The following is a 26562-nucleotide window of genomic DNA, read 5'->3' as shown; positions in this document are numbered from 1 at the left end:
TATGAAAATTAATTTTGTTTGCAAGACTCCAAAATTGTTGAGGTAGATCTGTGTGCTGATGGGGTCCACATTTTCAGTGTCATATTTTAGCAGATACTACAAGAATTGGTAGATTATAATAGTAATAACATAGTCTCAAAATAATAACAACAACAACAACAACATAATAACATCATCCCTTCAATGTGAGCACTGGGAAAAAAAGAACATTATCAGAAAGTGCTCAATAAGTGAACATTTTTGAAACCAGGTTTCAGTAGCCATAAAATTAGTTGTTTAAACATCTAGATAAGAGCACTACCCCTGAAATTACATTGAACTTAATTTCAGTCCAAGCAAGCATGAAAATGTGAGCCTTAAAGGACAACAGAATACTAGACAATACTTAGCTTACAATAAAACGAACACCACCACTTTCCCCAAAAGTCAAAACAAAATACACAATCCAAAGGAAACTTTTAGATATTACATAACTCAATTTTTGGAAAGCATATGGTTCTCTCACGAAACCTCAAAAATCACTCCAAATGTACGGGATAGACTACAATGCAGAACAGGAGGTCCAACGACACAAGGACTGGGTAAAAATTCTGAAGCTTAAGAAAAACAGTGAATAATGCAGGGCTCAGGATGAAACTGTGAAAACTGACAGAAAATAAAAGAATCCCAGGATAGAGGACAAGTAGCAATCTATCTATTCATGTGGTGCCACAGGAACTGTTGTGAGGCCTTGTTTTATTTGACAGCTTCATTAATTCCCGAGAGGCTACAATGTGGACATCTTTGAGAGCACTGAGATACCTCAAAGTAAATTAGTGAGGCTAAAATGCAGTCAGAAAACAGTAAAATCAAACTGACTACAAGAGAAAGCAAGCTACTGTAATAGAAAAGTCTGAGAAATATTGTGGAACAGATTCTGGAATATATTCAGTAGGACGGAAATACCCCCAAGGCATCATATTTGTAAAGGATCTAAGGATAACAAGTAAGCAGAAACTACAAATAGATTTGTAACAGAGTACCAACAGAGACTAATTTAGATTCCACTTGCATATGTAAGCACTGTATCCTGGAGCAGGAAGGTAACAGTTTCTCTTCCTTCAAGCTTCTTGGTGGACCAAACATTAACACTCCCAAGTAATGAATTCTGTCCTACGAATGGAGGTCATATGGATGCCTGGACATAAAACATAAATTCTTCATACACGCTCCTTACAACCATGTCTGGAATTCACCAATGAGTTGTAGGCATATCACAAGAAATATCTATGCAAATTGGATGGAATTCACATAAAAATAACAGAAACTCTTTGGGAGCTGGAAAGAATAAAAAGTAAATGCTACAAACCTAAACAAGTGTAACTTACTTGCTTAAGCTAAGCAAATAAGAAGTTCAAAATGTTTTTTTTTAAGTCAGGTTGATCTGGAAAATTATTGCAAAGGAACAAACATCAAGAAGGAAAAATAATTACCTGAGGTGATAAAAGGTTTTATATATATATATATACACACACACATAACTAGTAACCTAATTCAGACAATAGAGAAAGCCTATAGAGAGTTCTAAACTAGAGGTAATTGTCCTAATAGAAAAAAATATAGCAGGTATCTGAAACTGCAGTATAATGTATACATTCATATATGACAGGGACCAATACCAACAGAGATGGACAAAATATTTAACGGAGCTCTGCCATCTCTAAGCTCATCTTAAAACATTATAAGTTTACTCTTATAGCAACACTCCTCTTTCCTTTTGGATAACAGATGGCTGTTTGTGATCTACATATTGCACTGAGGCTTCTTTCACTTTGTCTGATGCATGAATGAGGAATGCCTCCCATAAGTCGGACTACATGGCAGAAAAAAACATAGCATCTAAAATTAAATGGCTTTCACTACTTACCATCCAGCCCCATTTCTGTGATTCATTCACAGAAAAACATTTCCCATTTTAAAACAACAAAAATTCAAATAGTAACCACATACTCATGTATATTTTGCTACATAAGTTATAGAAGACTGATAGGGCTTTTGGCAGTTATAGTACTTGAAAATTTTCCATTATGACATCCTTCTAATTACTTATTATTTGAACCATTCGGACTAACTCTCTTCACACCAGACATATTTCCCAATGAAGAGTTTCAACTAAATGCTTTGGCTATTTATCAGAACTAGAATATGAAAAATTATGTTTTACTTGCCTGTTGAAAAACAGTTCTTAAAACCATGTACCTGAGCTGCACTGTATAGAGTAGACATTTCAGAGTTTGGTAGGGACTGGCAGTTTTCTTGTTAAAATAAACCAATTACTTTAATTTTTTTAAAAAAAGCTATTCAAATGCTCAGTCTCTTTTCCTTGTATACTCCACTACTTGCCAGTAACACTGTTGAACATACCAATCCCACAAACAGTATTAATGTTGAAATGTTATGATATGTCATTACACACTGTTTCTTCTGTTAACTCCATACCCAACTTCTACAGTCATTAGTCTAAAGCACTAGACAGCAGGCTTTTAAATTATGCTGATTCAGCAATGGCACTCAAAAAAACTACTTTAGCACTACTCAATTATCTAAGACTTAATTCATCCTCATCAAATTTCATCTACGGAATTCTCATTGTCATACATACAATCCCTAAACATCACTCATTATTATACTGTTAACTGTTCCCTAACAATGTGTGTGTCCTTACACTAAACTGAATTCCTTATATAAATATTTTATTCTTGATAGTAGGTCATTTTCCAAGCATGGAAGGGAACCTCAATCCCTTCTTGACATGTAGAATTCTGTCAGCAAAGAGCAGATCTGGAATCTCATCTTTACAATTAAGTGCTTACTGTCCATTTTCTTACAGGTTACATACGTTGCTTCTCAATTAAATACACTTTCTCAATTTTTTTAAAAAATGGCATAGTTCTACAATGTTACACATTTAATTATTTATTAATTTTTACATTTCAGTTTATCCAATTTTCTTGAATACTTATGCATTTTCCTGTATATACATTCAGTGACAAGTTTTTCTGATACAAGGCAACAGCAAGACCTGAAAATGTTGGGAAAAAAAATCATTATTTAAAAAAAAACCCAAACAACAAAAAACCACCAAAAATTGAGCAACTTTCAATCAAAGCTTCTGTTTGAAATATAAGTTGCTAAATGCAAATACAACCCAGGAAACAAAAATGTTCAAAGGTGATTTGCATTTTCATATAAACATTATGTATGTGAATTTGTATACATAACTCATTTACAGATATGAACATACATGAGGCCACAATGTATGTTGTAAAAGGGTTGCATTTTGCACTACAGTCAAGATTTTCTGAAACCGAAACCTGTGCAATATCTATGGTATACAATGTGGTTTGTACCATGATGATGAAAACTCATTTATCCTAATGGCTAAATTGTCTGCATCGATTAGAGGAACCCACTATTGAAATGTTCAGGGATCTACGTGCAATCCTGCTAGAAGATTTGATAATCAGGTGCAGTCAGATGCGATTACCAGCAAACATCACAAAATCCTTTTCATAATCTCATCAATCTCCATATTAAAACTTGCTGAATGCTCTGCCCTGCTATTTTCACTGAGAGAATAAATTCATTCCTCTATTGGCTAGAAACCTTCTTTCATGGCAAGGTTATGTCCACTTTATATCTCATCATTCTACATCGACACTGTTCTTAGGCTTACATATTCTTTATTCTTCCTTAACTCCAAAGTTATGGATCTTGTATAAAATGCTGTTCTGCTTCAAGATTAAGGTTACTAGCAACTTTTATTTATATGCTAACTAGCATTGCACTAAGGACATTAAATGAGTAGACTCTACCTGTAGCCAACTTCCAGTTTTATAGTCCTTCTTTCAACACAATCCACCATAATTTCCCATCAGCAATTTTCTTATGTTATGCATCCTCCTTCATTTCTCATAGGGTACTATACTGAATCATTTTATGAAGTAAAGATTAAATTCGATTGTGGTGGTGCTAGGATGATGGTTGGACTAGCTGATCTTGAAGGTCTCTTCCAACCGTGATGGTTCAGTGCTTCCGTGAAATTGACTTGATTTCCTTTGTCAATAAATTATTTTATTAAAAAAATTACACAGTTATCTGAACAAATCTAATGTTACTACACCAAAGATATATTTCTTTTTTTACTTCTATGCCTTTGCACACCCTATGTCACAATTTGTTTCATATGTCCCACACAATGCACATAACACTTCCATGGGCTCTCCTTCAAAGACATTTGTTTCTTTCCAATCACGACACCATTCTTGCCCTGATAGGTTTATTAAGTCTCAGCCAAAAGACTGCTTTGATACTTCTTATATTTTCATAATTGAGAATTAGGTTAGTTTTGCAATCAAGTTTCTAGTGACAAGACACTGTTGGTGTAATGCTGTTGATTAAATGTGTGACTGCCCTGGTTCTGACAGAACCTGAATGCACTACGCTTCAGAGCCTATTGCCTAGCCTATATCTATTAATTGAGAATGAAAATAAATAAATAAACCTCATTAATTAGGACCTTAAGCACTTTTGTGGACTAAGAGGATGACTTCTTGCACTGAGTCACATCTGAGGAACATCTAACATGAGACTATGGATTGTCATACGTGGCAAAGTACATACAGGTTTGGCAGTCCACAACTACACAGCATAGTACCAAATATTTCAGTCTGAAGATTTAGACTTTTTTCATTCCCTTAGTCTGTGGGTATATTGGGAAATAAACTTCCTGTGTAATGAAGACAATCTGACTGTTTAGGTTAGGACACCAACTGGATGGTTCATATATTACTCCTGGTCTGCGTGCCCAGGTTTTCTCCCTGGGCACAGAAAAACATCGTGTTTCTGTCATCTGAAAAATCAACACCTGAAAATATGTGTCACCCTCAGCCCTCATTCTGAAATATAGTTTGGATAAATCCAGGGCACCCTCATACTGAGAGAGCACTCCAAGATTTCAGATCATGGATTTCAGAAATACTGAACATCCTTGAAATCAATAAGAACTGAAACACAGATTCTTTAGTTGGTTTTGAAAGTAAGATGTACTTTTAGAAATTTTACCTTTGTCTCATAGTCTAAACTTTTATCACCAAATTCTGTTGCACTCTGCTACTATAATTAGATATTTGAAAAATGTGGCTCTTGGCCCCCATCATCTTTAGTCACTAGATGATTCTGTGTCTGCTCATATTTGCATTTATAATTTTTCTGTGAACTGCGATACCATTTTGTGACCAATTTTTTTAAGTAGCTACACAGTAAGCATTAAGGAAAAACAGAAATGGTCGTGCCTTTTGTTTAAAAAAAAAAGGCAAACCTATATTGATTTTACTCTATAGAGAAATTCTAACTTAAAAGACAGTCATCGGTTATGGTTATAACTAACACTATTAATACGCAAATTTTGATTGTACAGCTGTTTAGCTGTGCATGATTAAAACCAGTTATATATTCAAGCTTGATTATTTTCATGCAAATACATGGCTGGCTAATGGGGAGAAAAGCTGCTGCTTAGCAACTGGATGAACAGAGAAAGGGGGTGACTTGCTTTATAACAGAAAACTGGATGAAACCTCAGAGAGAGAACATACAGTGTTTGGAGGTACCAGGGAAAATGGGTGGTAGTGCTCTCTAACCAGGATGTTTCCTTTTGCAATTATTGATATTGTAGAATGGCAGTATTTTCAGGTAATAAGAGTGTAAATTACAAGAAAATTTATATATCATACATGTATATGCACATGTGCATGAACAACACATAAAACAACCGCCAAAGACAAACACTGACACACAAGTTGATATGCAGGAAATACAGAAACAGGCTTTGTGTGTCTCATCTACTGTAAGGGTTAAACTGATTTGCAGACTTCAGCAACTTCAGCTACCACAAGCCAAGACTTCTGGAAGAAGTGTTCTCTTTTTATTCCTGCTGATCCAACTCAGCCCCTGCACTGCCTCCTTCTCTGTGCAAGCACAGGCTTCCACACCCAAACATAATGAGGCAGACTGAGGAGGACCTGATCTAAGTTAAAATTAACTCACAGTTTTTAGTGGGATCACTTTTACCTGGCTCAGTTTCCAAATCAAGTCTCTTGTGCAGCTATTCAAATGCTTGCACTGACATGAGGAGGAAGGCAGGGGACCTCCCGTGACAGTGCTGACTCAAACCTTTTCTGAAAATACAGTCTTACCATGGTGTGACCCTGCAGACGAATTTATTGACTTGACTGCAAGATGACTATGAAAGCAGAAGTGAGCTGTAAGAAACGAAGGGAAACTGAAAAAGCACAGCTCAGAAAGCACGTGAGTTCCACAAAAATGTCTGCATGGCTATAAAACTACCACTTGGATTAAGCTATTTACATCAAAAAGGAAAGTCACACCATTTTTTTTCTGAGAGTAACACTCAATACTTTCAGAAATCAATTCATACCTCATATGAACAAGAAACTGGCTCTAAGTTAGGTAGTGACTGTTCTCATCTCAGTTCTGCTGTCTTCTGTTTGCACAAGCTCTTCCTAATTCAAAGCATGGTTCTCTCTGATTTAATAAACAACATAAAAATTTTTGTAATTAAATAGAAGACTCTGAATGACGTGCTTTAGTGAATCCTGCTTTATGCTCCTAAAAAGTTAGTTAATCTTTCTACGTTATTCTGTTGTGGTCAATTGCTTTCTCTTCAGCAGGACTACCAGGTACGAACTTGTGCCCACACCTCACACACCGCAGTCATTTAGGAGAAGCCAGAATCCACCAGTAGCTTAAATGTCTTTGTTTATACATCAACCCAGCTGAGGGGCTGATACACATCATGTTCTGCTGCCTATGTGTATGACGACAGACAGTAGCATATTGGTATCCCCTAGCACATAAGTGGACTGCTGATGTATCTTCAGCTCATGCAGGAAGAGGCACCAGAGCACAAGTGCCACTGTTCAACGGCATTAAGGCGTCAGTGAAATACACAGTGGTGGGAAGACACAATGCTCAGGAAGTCAAGATGATCACATGAACAGAAAGAAAACAGAGCACAGAATGGAGTAACACAAGAACTCTTATTGCCCCTACCGAGTCCTACGGAAAATTAGGGAAATGTATTAGTGAAGCAGCAGTACAAAATGTATTCAAATAACAATAGTTGGAGATGGTGTTTATTAACAAGCTTCACCAGTAAGCTTCTAGTGATTTATTAGCTTTTGTGAAATCTAAGTATTCATAAGAGTATTCTTGCAGTTGCAAAGGTTCTCTAAATATTAGCTTTGCAAATGCAAACAACTGTCAAAAATTAAAGTTGTAACTCAGCTATTCTTTAGATACAATGAAAATACTTTGTATTTCAGCCCTATTTCAACCAATGACTTCTGCGACTCAAGATTTCTTCATGACTAGGTAGTTGGATTTTTCTTCTGTTAGCATAAAATGAGTTTAAAGATGAAAACAGATGTGAGCTAGAGAAAATAAACAGCTTACAAAGAAAGAGTAGGAAACCAGTTACTCTTGAGTAGACAGGCAAGCTTCCTGTTCATTACAATGAAAAAATGAAGGGTAGCAACTGGCTGACCTGTCTTTTGTTCAAATCTAAACCCAAAACATATGTAACCAAAATGTGAAACATGTGTTCTACATATTGGACTTGTGTCAGGTTTTATAGATCTGTACATTTGCCTCGTATTATCCACTCCTGCACGCACATGTAACAGCACCATTCTGAGGGAGCGTGAGAGTATTGGGCCTTTTAGCAGGCTCATCTTCCACCCTGCCAACTCTGGATATTTGCTGTGGATTGATTTTTTTTTCCCCCGAATCCTCAGCCCTGAAACAAAGAGACTGCAAAAGGAATCTTAAACCTAAAGTCAAGGGTTCTGCTATCACTCTAAATAAAAACATGCACGAGAGCGCAGCAAAACGCAAAACAAGCTCCAGGAAAGACTACGGAGCACTCCGCGAGGGCTGCGGCTGCCGCGGGGCCGAGCCGCCCGCAGGAGCAGGGGGGCCGCGGCCCCGCCCCCCCCGCTCCGCCGCAGCGCGCCCGGCCCGGCCCCGCCCCCTCCCGCGCGCTCGGCCCCGCCACCAATCGCCACCGCCCCTCCATGGCGCCGGTCCCGCCCCCCGTGAGCCGCGCGCGGGGACAGTCACAGCCCGAGGGGGCGCGGGCGGCCGCGGGAGCGCTGCTGCTCCGTTCCACTCCCATCACCCCCGACCCCTCCGCAGTCCCGGGAGGTGACCGCGTTTCTCTCCTTCCCCCCCATCTTTTAGGTTGATTTTTTTTGTGTGAGCGTTGTTGGCCCCTGCGGCGTGCGGAGACTCACCTCCCCGCCATCCAAAATGGCGGCCGACCCAGCTTAACCCCGTCGTGTCCCGGCAGCGCTGCCTCCCCCGCCCCGACGCGCCATCCGCGGCTCGGGATTCCGCAGCCTCGCCCCCAGCCCGCGCGGCCGATCGCCGAATTACCGAGGTCCGCCCTCCCTCCCTATTCTGCCAGGGGGGAAGGGAGGGGGTAGCACTGGAAAGATTTTCCCCCCTGCTCCCACGCACGCTCGCGCCCCGCCCGCCGAGCCCACACGAAAGGCTGGGGGGGGGGGGGCGTGTGTCTGTATCGGGGAGTGAGTGACACCTCCCTCGCTCGTTGCGCCACCCGCCACAACACACGGCCCATCCACCCCGCCCCCCCATTGAGTTCCCGCAATGGTTGCGTCCGTGACGACATCATCATGGCAACAGCAGCTGCCGCCCGGGGCCGGGGCGCCGCCGCCGCCGGGGCGTCCGGGGGGGACAAGCGCGCGCTGCCCCTGAGGCGCGCCCGGCTGCACGGGCTGTAGGAGCGCGCGCGGGGCGCGCCGCCGCGCACGCGCCCGGAGCGGTAGCGGCGGCACTAAGGGACGGGTGGGGGGGTGGGGGGAGCAGAAGCAGGGACAGAGAAGGCGCGTGCGGGGCTGTGCGCGCTCCCGCGGGGCGTGCGCGCGCTCCGGCAGGCGGGCAGGCTAGGAGCGGCAGGCGCGGGGGGGCTGCGCGCGCGCGCGCGCGCGCTCGCTGCGGCGGCGGCGGGCGGGGGGAGCCGTGCGGGCTCCGCGCTCGCTCCGCGCTCGCTCGCTCGCTCGCTCGGTGCTGTGGCGGTGCCTCGGCGGCGGCGAACAAACATGTTCTCAGTGCGGATCGTGACTGCCGACTACTACATGGGCAGCCCGCTGCCCGGCCTGGACCCCTGCCAGTCCAGCTTCCGAGAGGCCCCGGCCAGGCGGGTGCCTGTCGTGAGAGTCTTCGGCGCCACCCCTGCAGGTAAGGGGTGACCCCCCCCGCCGCCGCCACCGACGGGCGGGGACGTCCCCCCGCTGCAGCGCCGCGGGTCGTGCCGGCGCCGGTCGCGCCGCCGCCCACCCCGCGGCGGAGGCAGCGGCGGCTCCCGCTCTTTGTGGCTGGGTCGCGCCCCCCCCTCCGCGCCCGCCGCCTCTGCGGCGTCTCACCTGCCGGGGGGAGCTGGGAGTAGAGGGGACCTGCCCCGGGTGTCCCCGCGGGGGACCTGCCCGGGTGTCGCGCCGCGCCCGCCCGGTGGCGGCGGGGGCTGCGGGTCCGCCGGGGCTTTGTGCGGGGCTGCCCCGGGAGAGCGGAGCAGCTGTGCAAACACCGGGGCGGTCGGTGCCGCCCTCGCCCCCGGGGCCCGCACGCCGCTCTCCTGCCCTGCCCGGGAGGTGTTACCGCGGGAGAGTGAGCGGGCGAGGGGGAAGCACAGAGCGCGGCCACAAGTGGGACTTGCGCGGCACTTGGGAAGTGGAGCTCGTGTGGCGGCGCGGATCGCGCACGGCCGGGGGCACCGGTGCGGCACTGCAGGAAGGGGCGTCCTGAGCGCCGGCCACATGTTGCCCCCCGGGACTCCCGAGTGTCACATGCCGCTTCTTCGCTGCCTCTTCTCCGTGGCCTTATGGGTCGTCCCACGTCTCAAATGTGTTTCTGACCAATACAAAAGCGTTTTCGGAAAAAAATTCTAAAATTTAATACTTAAGAAAATTAATTTGATATGTATTGTAGTTTACCCATACGTTAAATATTAAGTGGGAAAAACCCCCCAACATGTTTTTTGAGATATTAGGCATATTAAGCATTGTTGCTTGTGATCCCTTTACACTTAAATGTTGTGTAATGCTGACCTTGGGAATTCAGGAATTTCTGCGTATTTTTTTGACTTGCCTGTTGAAAATTGTGTATTGGTATATACATTAAATGTTAGGCAAGACAAAAAGCACGTAATAAAAAAGGCACAGCAGAGGTGTCTCCCTTCACTCAGTTATTATAGTAGAGCAGACCTTTTTGTTGTATTTCTTGATGGCTTGTTTTGTTGTTTTGTTTTTTTTTTAATTCAGAATTACCTCTCTGTTCTCTGTTTAGGCACAGAGGAATGTGAGACATTAAAGCTGTTGTGCTCTGATGCAACTACAGCTCCAAATTATTAAATGGATGAGTGGGATTAATAGATAGAGTATTGAAATAGTGGGACCTATGTTATTATAGCTCTAATTCTGCATACAAAGGAGATATTATGTAATAATATTTATGTAATGACACGAGTAACTATTTCATTATTAAAAAATGCAGAGCCTGAGGTTGTTGGCAGGTAGCAGGATTTCTCTGCATGCGTGTGGTTAACTCATTAAGGCTTATTTTGTTTTAAGAAAATGTTTAGGCTATGCCATATCATGAATGTGGCATCATAAAGTAAACAGTGAAGTAGTTTAGTTGTCCAGCTATTAGGAATACAGTAGGAAATCCCTGGCTTCCCTAACCCTAAACTTTAATATTAATTTGCATAATAGAAGTGTTTCTAATTTGTCTTGTTAGAGAAGACAATTCATTAGTGTCTGCAAAGGCGGTGTGACTTGTCTATCTTCTATTTATTTCCTTTTTAAACTTTGTGTAATGGCTTTTTTTTTCTGTTCTGTACCTTTAGTAATGTTTGCATCGCTGCACTGTTGTTTGGGTTTTTTTCAAGGAGGCAAATGTAATTCTATCTCTTCAAAGGTGTTGAACCTAGGCAGACATCGTCAGAAGTACTCTGGCAGTGATTCTCAGGTTATTTCTTGAGAGTTGAAATACAAAGTGAAATGAAGTATAATCATTTACACCTACATTGTCATTTTCTTCGAGAAAAAGAACTAGTAAAAACAACTTCTAGTATACTGTCCGAGACAGTAGGGTATCTGTATTCTTTGACTTACAGAGGCAGTGCAATGCTTGTCTCCACTTGGTTTGGTCTGGGTAGGGATAACCCTTTCTCACTGGGTTTAACGTGTGTATATTGACTGCGGGAAAGGTGCTCAGTTGCCTTGCTACCTCCATGGCAGCAACCCATTATGCCTGTATAGGCTGCTCCACCTCTGGCGTGATTAGCCCTGCACGAATCTTAGTGTGTTTACTGTGTGCCCAAGCTGTGTAGTTAATTGGGAGTCAGGTTCAGAACGGACTCCAAATTTCACCTGCTGAGTGAAGGGGGTTTGATTGGTATGTGGCAGTGGCTTGTGCAGATGTTCAGAAAGTCAAACGTCTGGCAACCCTGTATCCTTGTGTCTACTGTCAGCTATGGACAGTGGTCCTGAAGGCACCCACCTGTGCTTCCCATCCCATCTTCTGGAGGTACTGCTTCGTGAGGTATATGAATGACAAGGGTTGCCGGTGTTCTGACCTTTGAGGGCTTTTATGTAATCCAGAACCCAACAATTAATTTCTAAAAGTTTACTAGTATAAAATTCAAGGGGTTTGTGATTGGGGGAGATAAAAAACAGACCTTCAGTTAAAAATAATGGAAGGATCAACTCTTAGAACAGACTGTGTTGGCAATAATATTTAACAACTTCTTTATGTCTTTTGAGGAAGAAATCTCGTTATATTTGGCAAGACTGCGAATCATCCCTTGATGTCCTACATCTTTGCGTAATAAGAGCTTGAAAGGCGAGGAATCAAAATTTTGTTTAAACCCAAAGATCTGCTTACTATACTATGTTATTCTGTGAAATAAAAACAGTAAAATTCTGATTACAATAGCAAAAGGTGAAGTGAAGCATTACTGGAATTTATGTTTGAATGTATCTTAGCTGGTTGAGCTGTTTCATTCCATTTTAGCTGTTTGGTGCTTTAAGCAGACTGGCATATCTGTTGACATAGTGACTTGGACAAAAGTGTAATTTCAGAAGTGCTGCAACACTGCCATGATGGTAATACAATGAAACCAGTGTTGAATTCATGCTTTATTGCGTAGAATCGTCAATATTATTTGATACAGTACTATTTGTATCTCCAAAGGAGCCTCATAATATTGCAGCTTATATTTAAAAACAATAGGTTTTAATTCACTGGGTAATGCTCAACTATGAAACAAAGTTTCATTATCTTCTCAGGCAGTATTGTCTACTAGCTATCAATTTTTGTAAGTGCTTTTTGTAAAAATAGAAAAAACCCTTTGAAACACAGCAAGGCCTGTTGTTTAGAGTGAAATCGTAACGCAAATTTATTTTTCTGTTAACGTATGTTGGTCGTTGAATTGGCATTTCTTGAATTGTCATTCTTGTTCCTAATCTTAGTCTTGTTGAGATTCTTGCAACCACATAAGTACCTTAATTTATAGCTTCAAAACAGATATATTTAAGGTAAGACATACCTGTAATCATAAAGTCTTGTATGGTAATAGTTTTGTTTGGGTGAGATTATTCCATAGGTCTTCATCATAGAATATGCTGAGTTGGAATGGACCCTTCAGGATCATTGAGTTCAACTCCTGGCCCTGCACAGGATACCCCAAGAGTCACAGCATGTGCCTGAGAATATTGTCCAAATGCTTCTTGAACTCTGTCAGGGTTGATGCCATGACCTCTTCCCTGCAGAGCCTCTTCCAGTGCTCAGCCACCCTCTGGGTGAAAAACCTGTTCCTGATATCTAACCTAAAACCTCCCCCAACTCAGCTTCACACCGTTTCCTCAAGTCCTGTTACTGGTCATGAGAGTGAAGAGATTGGTACCTGCTCCTCCCTTGTGAGGATGTTGTCGACTGCGATGAGGTCTCCCCTCAGTTTCCTCTTCTCCAGGTTGAACAGGCCAAGTGACTTCAACCACTCCCTGTGGCCCTCCTTTGGACACTCTCCAACAGCTTAATTTCTTTCTTATATTGCAGTGACCAAAACTGCACACAGTCCTCGAGGCCACACCAGTGCAGAGCAGAGTGGGACAATCCCCTCCCTTGACCAGCTGGTGATGCTTTGCCAGATGCTCCCCAGGACACAGCTGGCTCTCCTGGCTGCCAGGGCACTGCTGACTCATATTCAGCTGGCCATTGTCCAGGACCCCCAGGTCCCTTTCCACAGCGCTGTGCTCCAGCAACCAGGGTTGCCCCATCCCAGGTGCAGAATTCGGCACTTTCCTTTGTTAAACTTCATATAGTTGGTGATTGCCCAATCCTCTGATTTGTTGAGATCTCTCTTCAGGGCCTCTTTGCCCTTTAGGGAGTTGGTAACTCCTCCCAATTTAGTGTAGTTACAAACTTACTTAGTCTTCCCTCAAGTCCTGCCTCCAAGTCCATAATGAACCTGTTGAAGAGAACTGGGCCAAGGATGGAGTCCTGGGGAACCCCATTAGTGACCGGATGCAAGGGCTGTATTATTTTTATTCCTCTGAAAAAAGTATATGGAATTTATTTCCCAGTTTGTTAATCAAGCTTTATAAGTCACCCTAAACCTCCTTCTAATTTTATATTAAATTTAGATGACCTCAGAAGAAGAGCACTATCCCATGTTGCTTCCATTTAGCTTGTACTATGAAGATTTGTTTACTATGAGATGTCCTGTGGTGTATGGAGGTATCAAAGCTTTGATTTCTTTCTTGCTAGCTTGTGGCCATTTCAAGCTCTTGGAGTCTGTCCTCAAGATTTCACTGACCACTTTAGAATATATATGAATGCTCAGTTGGGTGCTTCTGTCAGGTGCTTATTCAACTGCAGGAAGACAGAAACAAGCTGTAAATCCATCCATAAAAAAATCAGGGTGAGCCTAGATGTCATTTTAGGAGAGACATTAACAAGAAGCTGAGGTTGCTAAATTATTCCTTTGCTTAACAAGTCTGAGTGCCCATAAACCGCATATGAGATACTTGTTGATGTGTGATAATGAGTATTGTCAAACAGTTGAAATATTAAAAGAAAGATAATTTTTATTTGAATTTGATTTAAGGCTGATATGTGATACATTTTATAGAAATAGGTGCACATGTTAAAATTGCTTTTGAAGAGTGTTAGGCTGAGAAATGTGTGTTCAGTTAACAGGAGGGCCTTTGGAGAAGGTAGATTAGCAATTTACTTAGGAAAAAGCAATGTGTAGGTTGAGGAGTAATAGAGCTCTGCTGTCCTCAACTTTATGTATTTGTCTTGTTTGGAAAGGTTTTGTATTTTACATTATGAAATCACTGATCCAAGAAAGAATCTTATTTCAGGGCAGCACAAAAACTCAGCCAAAGAAGAGGATGTTTTTAAGTTACTCTTGCATGCTTTTGATTAGGAGTTTTTCTGAGGCTAAATGTAATATGGAGTAGGGGCTTACAGTCAGTAAAATCTGAATGTATTTCATGTAGACATTTAAGTTTGGTGACTTCACCTTGGTTTTCTGAGAGCAGGGGGGAAAAAAAGCAGAGGCAAATGCTCCAGCTCAGATCTGGCTCCCTTCCAGCAGCAGTAGCTCTGGTATGACTCAGTGAAGGGGCCTGCTTATGTTCTTTCTTCTGTTCTCTCTCCCTTTTCCCCCTTCACTGACCTGACTAGGCTCTATATCTAGTCCAATCCCAGTGTCTGTCTTTCTGTCCTCTGTTGCTCATTTGAGAAGGACTAGCTCATTGCAAGATCTCGCTGAGCTCATGATTAACTTTTTTCTCTCCCCATTTTTGCTACCGTTTCAGACACTGTGCCCCACAATGGTCATTCCTGCAGCCTCCTTAGTTCGTTATCCCAGTGTTCACAGCCAAACATCATTCCAGTTGCTGCTACTTCCCATATTCCATTCCCCAGAAGTGTATACTACTTACTAGTACTCTTTCAGTTTCTTCTGTGGCTTCACTGTGAGAGGATGCAAAATAGAATATAGCCATTATGGTGAGGCTTATGCCTCTGCTTTCCCTTTTCACACCCTTTCCCAAAATATACCGGCATACAACTCTTGCTAAGGGAGTTATTCTGTGGGCTGCAGCATGGCCTAGAAGATTTTTTTGTGTTGTACAGTGTAGCTTCACTTCCATTGTACCATTTCTGCATCTTGCACTGACTGACAGGCTTCTCATACTTCTGAAGAACCGGAGAATTGTCTCTGTCTATTTTTTTCAATTCAGAGGTTTATAGCTTCTGTGAGATGTGAACAGGGCTCCAGTGGGTTTGAGGAATTTGAAATAATATGTTTATTCTGAGATTGGTTTTAATGTTTGAGTTCTGTCAACGATGTGATTTGAGATACTTAGCTTGTTCTTGCCTGGTTCTTAAAAGGATGTGTTTTCTAGGTTTTTGGTTTGGTTGTTGTGTTGGTTTTTTAGTGGCGTTTTGTTTCTTTCTTTCTTTTTTGTGGGATTTTTGTGTTTGATTGTTTTTTTTCCTGAGAATCTTCTGGTTTGGGTTTTGGTTTTTTTTAGAGGCATTTGTTCTATACTTTGTATAGATTGCCTGCTGACTTGTTTGAGCAAAGGGAGGCTGCCTGAATGAACTGAGATTCTGCTCCGCTGACATGAAACTTGTTAAGTAGCCAATTTCATACTCCTATATATACAACTTGCTAAAATTCTGTTTCTTAAATAAACCTTAAAATACTGTGACAAAATCGTTGTTCTAGGTAGAATCCAGATATTGGGTTCATAACCAATATTCTGCTTGCTACTGTAGAGTACCTTTCGGTCACATCATGAATATATTTGTGCTTTTGTAATTCAGTAAAAAAAATACATGCATAACTGACCCTATGTGCTTAAAACTCGATCAGCTGCTGACTTCAAAGTGTTTCACAAAGTAGCTGCATCTGAATTGAATCTGGGATTGACTTTTATGGTCAGTGGCCCTGGAAGTAGACTAGGAGCTTATCTATCTCAACCACAACTTCCAGTTCTGTTACATACTTCTTAAGGGTGCTTTTTGGCTGCTTGTTGAAATATCTTCTTTTTCAGCATGTAAAATGAACACTCCTCAAAATAGAACACTAGTCTGAAAATAGTTGTCTCTCTTATTTTTACCAGAGTAGCACATGCATATCACAACTGAGGTTGGCAGGACTAGACGATGTGTAAACACTCAGTGAGAAACAGCTCCTGCTTAGTAATTTTTGCAGTCTGAGTAGACAAGATAAATATCTGAAAGAAGGAAACAGGTGTAGTAATACCATGCTATCCATTTCTCCTCAGTTTCTCGTTTCAGAGTTCCAGTATTGATCACTTAATAATACCGTGTTCTGCTAACTGTTGTCATTGTCCTGGTTTTGTCCTTTACCCTTGGTTGTCTTGATTGACCTCTGTGTGCAGTGGACTCTGAGAAGGATGATGATGACAATGAGCATATAACCATTTGGAAAGAGGCAGTATGAACACTGATACTAAAAGATTTATAGTTTATGTTCTGTCTCACAGATGAAGCAGCTAAAATATTTTATAATGATTGGACAGGGTCACTGGAGATTCAGCCTCATGTTACAGGAGATCTGCTGATCAAAATCTCAGGACAACTGGCAGTCAAAATTTTCGTTTTCATCTTTAATTAAGCACTCTGTATCTCCAGCTGTTGCAAAGCCAGCATCTCAACCTCATCTGTAATCACTGGATGTTGAGGTAACAACTGCTGAACTTCCTTCTTTGCTTCTTCCTCTCTGTCTGCCGTGTCATGTGCACTGTCTTCTGTGTTACAATTATATATGTTTTTTAAGTTCCTATCTATGTCTCCTCTACATCACATTTATTCTATCAGGAAATTTGGTTCACCATATTAAATTGTTATCTCACATTTCAAGAATATGTCCTTGACAGACAGCAAGGTATATGTGTGTAAGGAAAAGAATGAATTTACTTAGGGTCCCACATCAAATAAGTTGCAGAACTGATAGTACAATGAAGAAGCTACTGTCTACAAGCAGTGTTATTTCTGTGCTACTACCTTGCCCAGTAATAAATTAATGTAAACAGTAAAATAATGTTCTTTTGTATGTTGACCAAAGCTATAGTTGTGGTAGCAATTACAACATTAAGGCCTAGGTTTGATTAACAAGGTCCAGGGACTGGTTGCAAAGACTTGCCATGAAATACGTATAGTTAGGCTGTAATTGCTCTGTTATTCACAATACCTATATGTATTCTGGTGAAACGAATAATTTTTAAGAATGCAGTGGAATGATCAAATATAGGAACTTGCAAACAGGCAGTATTTTTCTGTCAGGGATGCAATTAAGACTGAGAACAGAGCCCAAAATATACAAGAACCTAAACAAATACCAGAAGAGTTTGTACTAGATATAGGGACTGTCTGAAATGTCACTGTTTGCATAGGGTTCATTCATGCATGTCTGTTGAGGTTCTTTTCTTTCAAGAGCTGCTTTTTATTACAGAGAAGTTATTAGGTATATAGAACTTTGTGGGGTTTTTGGCAGGGCATTTAAATAAATCTTCACACTTGCTGGCTGGGCTGAGCCATATGGCTTTTTAGGGAACCATTTGATGTCTGTCTGTATGTTCCAGTCTTTCTGTGATCAGAATGGCCATTTCAGATAACTTCTTCTGTGACTCGTATATATGCAGTCTGTCATGTTGACTGCACGTTTGAGTTCATGTTATGTTACCTTAGTGTATATGTGCATACCTTCTCAGGCTATGGAGCCATCGTCCTTGGAGACATTCAAAAAAGTCTGGATGTGGTCCTGCATAACCAGCTGTAGGTGGCCCTGCTTGGGCAGGGATTTTGGTCCAGGTGACCTCCAGAGGTCCCTTCTGTCCTCAACCATTCTCTGATTACTGAGATTACTCTTGTAATCTTGGCAAGGTTATGGATCAGATCATCCTAAATGCAATCACACAACAGCTACAGGATGGACAAGGGATCAGACCCAGCCAACACGGGTTTAGGAAGAGCAGGTCCTGTCTGACCTGCCTGATCTCCTTTTATGATCGGGTGACCCACCTGGTGGATGAGGGGAAGGCTGTGGATGTGGTCTATCTGGACTTCAGCAAAGCCTTCGACACCATCTCCCATAGCATTTTCCTGAAAAAGCTGGCAGCCCATGGCTTGGACAGGGGCACTCTGTGCTGGGTTAGGAACTGGCTGGAGGGCCGGGCCCAGAGAGTGGTGGTGAACGGTGCTGCATCCAGTTGGCAGCCAGGCACTAGTGGTGTCCTGCGGGGATCAGTGTTGGGCCCAGTTCTGTTTAATATCTTTATTGATGATCTGGATGAGGGGATCGAGTGTACCATTGGCAAATTTGCAGATGACACCAGGTTGGGGGGGAGTGTTGATCTGCTGGAAGGCAGGAGGGCTCTGCAGAGGGAACCAGACAAGCTGGAGAGATGGTCTGATTCCAATAGGATGAGGTTCAACAAGGCCAAGTGCCGGGTCCTGCACTTTGGCCACAACAACCCCCTGCAGCGCTACAGGCTGGGGACAGAGTGGCTGGAGAGCAGCCAGGCAGAAAGGGACCTGGGAGTTTGGATTGACAGGAAGCTGAACATGAGCCAGCAGTGTGCCCGGGTGGCCAAGAGGGCCAATGGCATCCTGGGCTGGATCAGGAACAGTGTGGCCAGCAGGACCAGAGAAGTGATTCTTCCCCTGTACTCACTGCTGGTGAGGCCACACCTGCAGTACTGTGTCCAGTTCTGGGCCCCTCAGTTCAGGAAAGGATATTGAGGTGCTGGAGCAGGTCCAGAGATGAGCAGTGAGGCTGTTGAAGGGACTCGAGCACAAGTCCTATGAGGAGAGGCTGAGGGAGCTGGGGTTGTTTAGCCTGGAGAAGAGGAGGCTCAGGGGAGACCTCATCACTCTCTACAGCTACCTGAAAGGAGGTTGTAGCGAGGTGGGTGTCGGTCTCTTCTCCCAGGCAACCAGCTGTAGGACAAGAGGGCACGATCTTAAACTGTGCCAGGGGAGGTTTAGGTTGGATATTAGGAGAAAATTTTTTACAGAGGGAGTAATCAGACATTGGAATGGGCTGCCCAGGGCGGTGGTGGATTCATCATCCCTGGGGGGTTTTAAGATGAGACTGGATGTGGCACTTAGTGCCATGATCTAGTAACCACAGCAGTGTTGGATCAAGGATTGGACTTGATGATCTTGGAGGTCTTTTCCAACCCAGTTGATTCTATGATCAGTGAGTAATCCAGGTGCTCTGTACAGCCTGTTTGTGCAGTGCAGGTAAACACAGTTCCATCCAAATGGTATGGAAAGGTTACCAAGTAGCTGTCTTTAAGTTGATTATCCTATAGCTGTAAAAATTACTGGAAGGTTTTGTGGTGTTAGTGAAAACTGATTTAGATTTGGAAAGGAGAAGTAAAGAAAAAATATTGACTACAGAAACCATTGCTAAGTTGTGTTTGTCCCTCAGTGACATGTTCTTTTCCTAAAAATTACAGAAAACGTAGGAGCATACCTGCTTATTTACATTCAAGTTGTGCCTCCGTGCTATTTCTGACTAAACCAGTGTTTACTACAGAAAAGCTGCATGTCCTATTTTAGATGCAATATCAACATGCGGTACTCAGTGTGAATATTGAAGGGGCTCTGGAATGTTGCACCTAATCCTTAATACCTGACATTACTCCTCAAGGGAGGTTTACAACATGAGTTTTCCAAGTTTTGTACAATAAGATGTATAATGAGTCTTTCATTTTGCGTTTGAAACTACCTAGGTGGGTTTCTGCATAGTATAGATCTTATTAAGCAGTGGGAATTGGAAACTGATTCAGCCCTCACTTTTACAGGTACTGCCTTCAGATCAGTAATGAACAAATTTTTATTGCTGCCACCCCTACTATATTTATTATCCAGATGAGGAGGCTATTTTCTGGAGTTCTTGATATGAAACTTTTGTATTTTCTTTTTAAAAGTTATGTATTCAACCTAGCTAAAATGTTACAAAGTGCTTCCATTGCAGATGAATCATTCTTCGTGGTTTTGTATGTCTTTATCCATTAACCATTAAGCAGATGGGTTTGTGATGTTCACATTTGTAAGCAGTGAAACCTATTTTGCTGTCTGTAGGAAATTAGAAGAGATTACAGGCAGTTTCTTATGTTGGCATAAAATTAATCTATTTTTGTAAATACTTTGTGTCAAATATTTTAATTTTTGAGCTGTTCAGATTAGCTTTTTGGAACTAAGACTAAGCCATCTTTACTGTTACACCTAAATAGTATCAGTAAAAACAACCCAATTCTGGTGTGGATTAGCTTTTTATCTATTTCCTACAATAGAAATGTGTTTTCACTCAGTGTTGATTAATATTGATGTTGGAAGGGACAGCTAGAAATTGTCTAGTTAGTCCAAGCACTCTGCTCAAAGTGGGGCCACCTAGACCAGCTCCAAGGATGGAAGTGCCACAGTCTGTCTTTGTAATTTCCAGTGTTTGACCATCCTCACAGTAAACTAAAACAAACAACAGGGAAAACAAAACAAAAAAACCCAACAGCAACAAAAACCCCCAAATAAATAAATAAAATCACCAAACTTCTTTTAAGTTTCTTGTATTTCAATTTGTGTTCGTTGTCTCTTGTCCATTCATTGGGTACCACTGAGGAGAGTCAGACTCACTCTTCTCTAGTGCTTCCTGTCTGGTATTTATACACATTGCTAAGATCCTTCCCACCCCTAGTCCTTCTCTTCTTGAGGCTACAAAATCCTGGCTTACTCAGCCTTTCCTTGTGTGGTCCAAGCCTTAATTGTCTTCATGGCCTGTCTCCAGTATGCCCATGTCTGGTACTGGGAAACCCGGACCTGAAGTTAGCACTCCAGATACATCTCACCAGTGCTGAGTAGAGAAGGGTCCCGTCCCTTGACCTGCTGGTGTTATTCTTCCTAATGCCACTCAGGACACTCTTGGCCTTCTTTGTGGCTGAGGAATGTTGCTGGCTTGCATTCATTCAGGACCACTAGGTCCTTTCCTGCAAAGTTGCATTTCAGACAGTCTGCCTTCAGCCCATAGTGATGTACAGAGTAACTGCTGCCCAGGTGAGGACTTTGTGTTTCTCCTGTAGGGCTTCATGAGATTTCTCCCTCACGATTTCTTCAGCCTGTCAAGTTCCTGCTGAATGTCAGCACAACCTTCTGGTGTATAAGACATTCCTCAAATTTTATCATCTGCAAACTTGCTGAGGGTGTACCAGTTTAATGTACAGTTCTTTAGTGAAGATGTTGAACAACATTGGCCTTAGTATTGACCTCTAGAGTACACAACAAATGACTGGCTCCATGTTCCATTATGACAAGGCTGTTTCTTCTCAAGTTTCATTTCTCTCCCTGCTGTATAACAGTCAAATCTGTCTTAGAGATCTCCAGTGTGTTTTGTTGGTACCCCTTCCTTTTGTAGCATACCATCCTCTGAGGTGAAAGTATACACACCTCATCTCATTTCTGATTACAGCAATGTTTGTTTTCTAGCATTTATAAAACTTCTATGTAGATACCTCAGGTATGGTATGACTGTAAAAGTAACAATCTGTATTTTCTGGTTTTTGATGGTTTTACCTGACAGAAAACATAAGAATTATGTAAAATAACTGAATATAAGCTGTTGTATGACTAAAAAGATGTTCTGTATCAGAAATACAGTTTTAAATGGTTCCATTTTTTTCCTTACTTCAGAAGAGTGGTGTATGTTGTACATAAAGTAATTTAACTTGCCATGATAATTCAGGTCATTCTTTATTCTGTTTTTGTTTGTTCCTAAGGAACATGTGCATTGTGCACATCAATACTTGTATATTTGTAAACCTGCAATTCCCATGCAGAGATGAATTTAGTATCTTTACAGTATAGATTCCTGGTTGTAGACTGATGCATTAAAAAAACCCACAACAAAACAAGCAAAAAACCCTAAACCATGAAAGATCCCTCCATCAACACAACTCCCCACCTTTGGATAGATGGGAAGAACAGAACAAAGTGCTGCTAAGCATTTATGGACTGTGCCAGCATGTCAGGTTTTGGTGACTGTGTTCCTATGCCAGCAGTTGGAAACCTAATCAAGGAAATAAATAGCCGTTTTTAACCACTGCTGTATTAAAGATGAAAGGCTTAAGAACAGAAACCAGTTGTTTTAGGCAGTGTGCAGATAATAGTAGATAGTTCTCACTCCAGAAAAATTATGTTCTGTATAAACAGAGCATTGAAAGGTGTAGAAAGAGTGATATGTTATGAAAACAGATGGCATGGCAATATTGTTAGTCATTATTTTGAAGTGGAATTTTGTAGGAGTGATTTCCTGAATGGAAAAACAGGAGGAGGGTAGGATGTGTTGAAAGAAGACTGGGAATGGAAAGGAATATGTAGAGCATATGAGGTGAGCTGGGGAGGGGTAAGGGTTGGACGAAGGAGAGTGCTGAGAGCCAGGACTGCAGAAAATATTGATGTTGGAGTTGCAATAACAGGGACCAGTTATCTGAGGCTGCTCCCTCTTGGTTTCACTTGCTTTGGCTCATGGGGCTGATTCATCCCCTGGAATTTCTTATCTCCAGACTTGTGGCTGGAAGTAGACTGAGGTGTTGCATGAGGTTTATTGCTCTGTGCAGTGGGAGAAGAGAGAAAGAAAACAAAGTCCGCTGACTGAGAACAGTCCAAAAGGTGTAGAACATAGTGGAGAACTAGAACATTTTCATGAGCACCGTATTGTTTGTGAACACCCTTTGTATTGCCAACTTTGATGAAAATTTATATTATTTTTAGGTTAAGGAATGTGAAAAAGTAAATAAAACAAATAAATATCTGGTGTTCATCTTCCCAGTGTTTCGGTAGAAAGAAATTAAAACAACTAGACTTCAAGCCTGACCCTGCAGTGATGCGTGCACAAGATGTGTCTTTTGCTGACGGAGAAAGATAGGTGGGCCTGTATAATGTTAGGTGCATATGTGGCAGGTTTAAAAAACAGAACAAAACCCATGAAAAACAGGACTTTTCTTCAACCGATCATCTCTTTAGTGCAAATGGGCTTCCTGTAGCCTGTTTGTTTGTCATGTTTTTCAGTTACGTTCATAAAAATCTTACTTGTTTTGTGTAAGCTTGATTTGTTGAAAGAAAACCTTAGCAACATCTTGTTCTTTCCAAGTTAGTCTTTGGCTTTTTCAAAATGTCATTCTCTTACGGAAACCACTAGCACTGTAGCGTTTTAAGTTCACTAATAATTTGGCTTCTGTAGCCATCTGACTCATAGTACACCATTTAATTTCACTGAATGTTTGAATTCTAGTTTTTAAGGGATGAGGGCTGCATTTTTTACTTCTAGTACCCTGATGACCAGGGACTTGATATGTTGATAGCAGAACATTTAATGATGAGAGGCTGAAGCTTATGCATTTGGCAGTGAAGTTGTGGAGATTAAATGGTGATGGAAAAATAACAGTAGATCAGAGTGGAGTTGGCCAGAGAAAGTTCAGTAAGAAGTTGGTTTAGGAGAAAACCTGGTGACTAAGACTGCAGTGTAGTGCTTTATTGTCTGAAGATACATAATTTGGTATACAAGAGTCAGGAGAAGCACATGCACTGTTTGAAACTGAGTATACAAAACTTGGCTGTTTTTACAGCTGCTTTGCTGCAACCATCAGTTGAAACTTAAAGCTTAATCATACAATTGAATCTCTATACATCAGATAACTTGATGAGCTTCCAAAACCAGTAGCTTGCATTTTTTTTTCTACTATAGTTAATGATTTAAAATGTTTTATGGTGTGCAGTATTGAAGAGTTTCTTGGTCCAAGAATTTGATGTAGTAACCATCACATTGCATCAATACTGCTTTCTGAAGGCTTCTGATTTTATTTCGCTTGTGTTTCAGCACGAAAATGGACAAGTGTGGTTATTTGTTAGTGCTTTTACACTAGAAAGTTGCTTAGGAAGAGGCAAGAAAGGGTGAAGGACTGATAATATATATTTGCTGAGCTAAAGAGACTTTTAGGGAGTGTTTGTGGTGGTTTTAGTTTTGTTTTTTTTTTATGGAGGTAGACTCAGTCTGTTGTCCTCAGGTAATTGGGTTCATTGTTAGCACAGCATAATTGAGGTTTCGGCTGTTCTAGAGCTGAAAATAACTTACTGCTTCAGAGTGTTTTGTGAGCTGCATATTGATTCTGTAATGAGTAACTAAAGAAAGGTAGATGATTTTCTACTGGTTGTGTTCTGAATTACTGCACACCACAGCTTTGCAGAAGTGTGCTATTTGAGTACATCAGAACAGTAAAACAGTGTACTTCTAGTACTAGAGGTGGCATGTTTATGTGAGGATTACAGAAAAAGATGAAGAAAAAAAGAGGAAAAAATAAAGCTCGGAGAGGGAATTAGAAATCCATTCCATCTGCATTCATGAAGGAATCTCATTTTTTTCCATCTAAACATATTAAAATGGTTTCTTAATTTGTTTAAATGTGTACTGATCTGTTACAGATACTAATAATTCCTTAAAGTAACTAGACGTAATATAATTAGATGTATTCTACTACTCTGAATATAAGCCCAGCTCTTCAATATCTGTAAATCATATTTAAGTGCATTCCAAGAACCATAGTCTTTTTGACTGAATAGAACCTATTATAGCAGTTACAAATGTTATGGTACAGTTTTCAACAAAATTTTGAATGTTAAAATTAAATATGACTCTAATTATTAACTTTTTTCTTTTTCACATTTAAGTAATACTTGGAAAATTTTGCAACTGTTGTACTAATGTCCTTTATTTTCTTCAAGTTTTTAGAGGAGTAGAGGAGGAATGTGTGATAGGGAGAGATATCTGCTAAATCTGGCTTTGTCAATACCAGAGTGATTGGGTATGAGAGCAGTCCCGTGTGATTATACTTGGAAGTGTAAGTTTCATTTGTTGGTGTGGGTTTGTTAGGGAAAATTCAAATGTTTGGGAAAATACTATTTAAAAATCAGTTTAAAGATTAAATTTGTGATTAAGGATGGTAGTGTCATCTGTACAAAAGGAATGACTTCTAGTAAACTTCTGTAGAAGTGATGGCAATTTGGGTTTTTTTGGTGTTGATTTCCTAACTATTGTCACTGGTGCAAGTCAAAATCTCTCGGTGTGGCTTTGTTACTTCTTTCTATGAAACTTACAGTACTGGTAAAAGGGATGGCATGTTGTGCTTTTCATACTCATAGTAAACTGAACTTTAACTGCAACTCCAAAAATTCTTTCCAGTGTTCCAGCCAAGGAATAAACAATCAAATCCTAGTTGTTATTACTGTTTGAATGCTAATCAGTTACTTTTTAAAGTATGATTTTTCTTTCCTCCTTGTAGCACTTGTGTCCTCTCAATTTTAGAAGAAATGTGAGATTTAAATATAGTTTGATGTAATGACTTAAAAAAAATCACTTTATGAAAGAAAAGATTACTTATTCCAAAGTACAGCAGCTGTTTTACAGCATCTGATTGCAATGATTGTTTTTTCCAAAGTGCTATTTCAAGCAGTCTCTAATTGGAGTGTTAAATGTAATGTGCTTATTAGTACATAATATAAAGAAACTTTATATTGTCTTATATTCTTGTTTGCAAGGTAGGATTGGAATTGAAAGAAAAGAATACAAGTTACTTGCATGTAAGGAAGCAGTCTTTTTTTAACCTGAGTTGTTTGTGTTTTTTTTCTGATTTGGATTAGTTTTCAGTTGACCAACAAAATCCATGACCATGAGAAATTACATATTTTACAAGGAGCAAAAAGTGCTTTTTTTCATCAAGCTGTGTTCTAGTAGCTGCTAGCATTTAGAAGAAGGAAATCTCCAAGTTGACACTGGAGGCTAGCCATGTTAAGGATAAGGTGCCAACTGCATGAATTGTTTGTTTTTCTGGCAAATAACTTCTGTGTATACTCATCCCTAACTCAGAAGTAAATCTGGCCTGAGGTAGTTTCTGCTTTTATGAGTTAGTTCAAGTTTAGCTCTGAAGTCATGAAGCATAGGTCACATATGTAGTGAAAATTGTTGCTCTTTGACCATTTTTGTAGTTGCACAGTAAGGTCAAAAGCTCCTTTTCCTTTCAGGAACTTCAGTCACATTTTAAAATAAGCTCAGTTGCAACTGGACATCATTGTCTCTCATTGTCAAGCTGTATGTTGAAGTATTTAGGTTTAAAAAGGCTTCTGAAGATTACCTCTCATGAGGCTTAGTTGTATTTAGTTGCATAGGCCCAATCATAGACAAAAGTCTTTACTCCAAAGAGAGTTTTATATTAGAATTTGCTCGAGCAGTTACAAAATGTGTTTTAAAAAAAAAAGCGAACCTGTTTTCTACTGTTAGTGAAAAGGGAATGATCTTTTCCAAAGTAAAGTGAAACAAAAAGAATTTTTGAT

The 26562-nt window shown here is 41.1% G+C and overlaps 1 protein-coding gene and 1 long non-coding RNA gene across 5 annotated transcripts in view; one reads left to right on the top strand and one right to left on the bottom strand.

Moving 5' to 3' along the window:
• Window positions 1-8641, bottom strand: part of LOC120322963 — a 33946-nt gene extending 25305 nt beyond the window's left edge. Inside the window, exons 1-2 of one of the 3 annotated variants that reach the window (XR_005562960.1) lie at window positions 8352-8641; window positions 6476-6582 (exon numbers count right to left, since the gene is read on the bottom strand). This is a non-coding gene — a long non-coding RNA (uncharacterized LOC120322963). The remainder of the gene's footprint in view (window positions 1-6475; window positions 6583-8351) is intronic. The other 2 variants (XR_005562959.1, XR_005562958.1) reach the window with 2 other exon arrangements.
• A 463-nt stretch (window positions 8642-9104) lies between these two features.
• The window catches only part of REV3L (REV3 like, DNA directed polymerase zeta catalytic subunit), a 125466-nt gene continuing 108008 nt past the window's right edge, over window positions 9105-26562 (top strand). The window contains exon 1 of one of the 2 annotated variants that reach the window (XM_039379828.1): window positions 9105-9318. In XM_039379828.1, coding sequence (XP_039235762.1) covers window positions 9180-9318 — 139 coding nt within the window. In that variant the 5' untranslated portion in view covers window positions 9105-9179. The remainder of the gene's footprint in view (window positions 9319-26562) is intronic. The other variant, XM_027742119.2, reaches the window with a different exon arrangement.

The sequence above is a fragment of the Pipra filicauda genome, unplaced genomic scaffold, assembly GCF_003945595.2.
Source record: "Pipra filicauda isolate LSUMZ 115617 unplaced genomic scaffold, ASM394559v2 scaffold176_size3548034_pilon, whole genome shotgun sequence".
Taxonomy (NCBI): Eukaryota; Metazoa; Chordata; class Aves; order Passeriformes; family Pipridae; genus Pipra; species Pipra filicauda.
The sequence above is the reverse complement of the archived record's forward strand: the minus strand, read 5'-3'. Positions and strand labels throughout refer to the sequence as shown.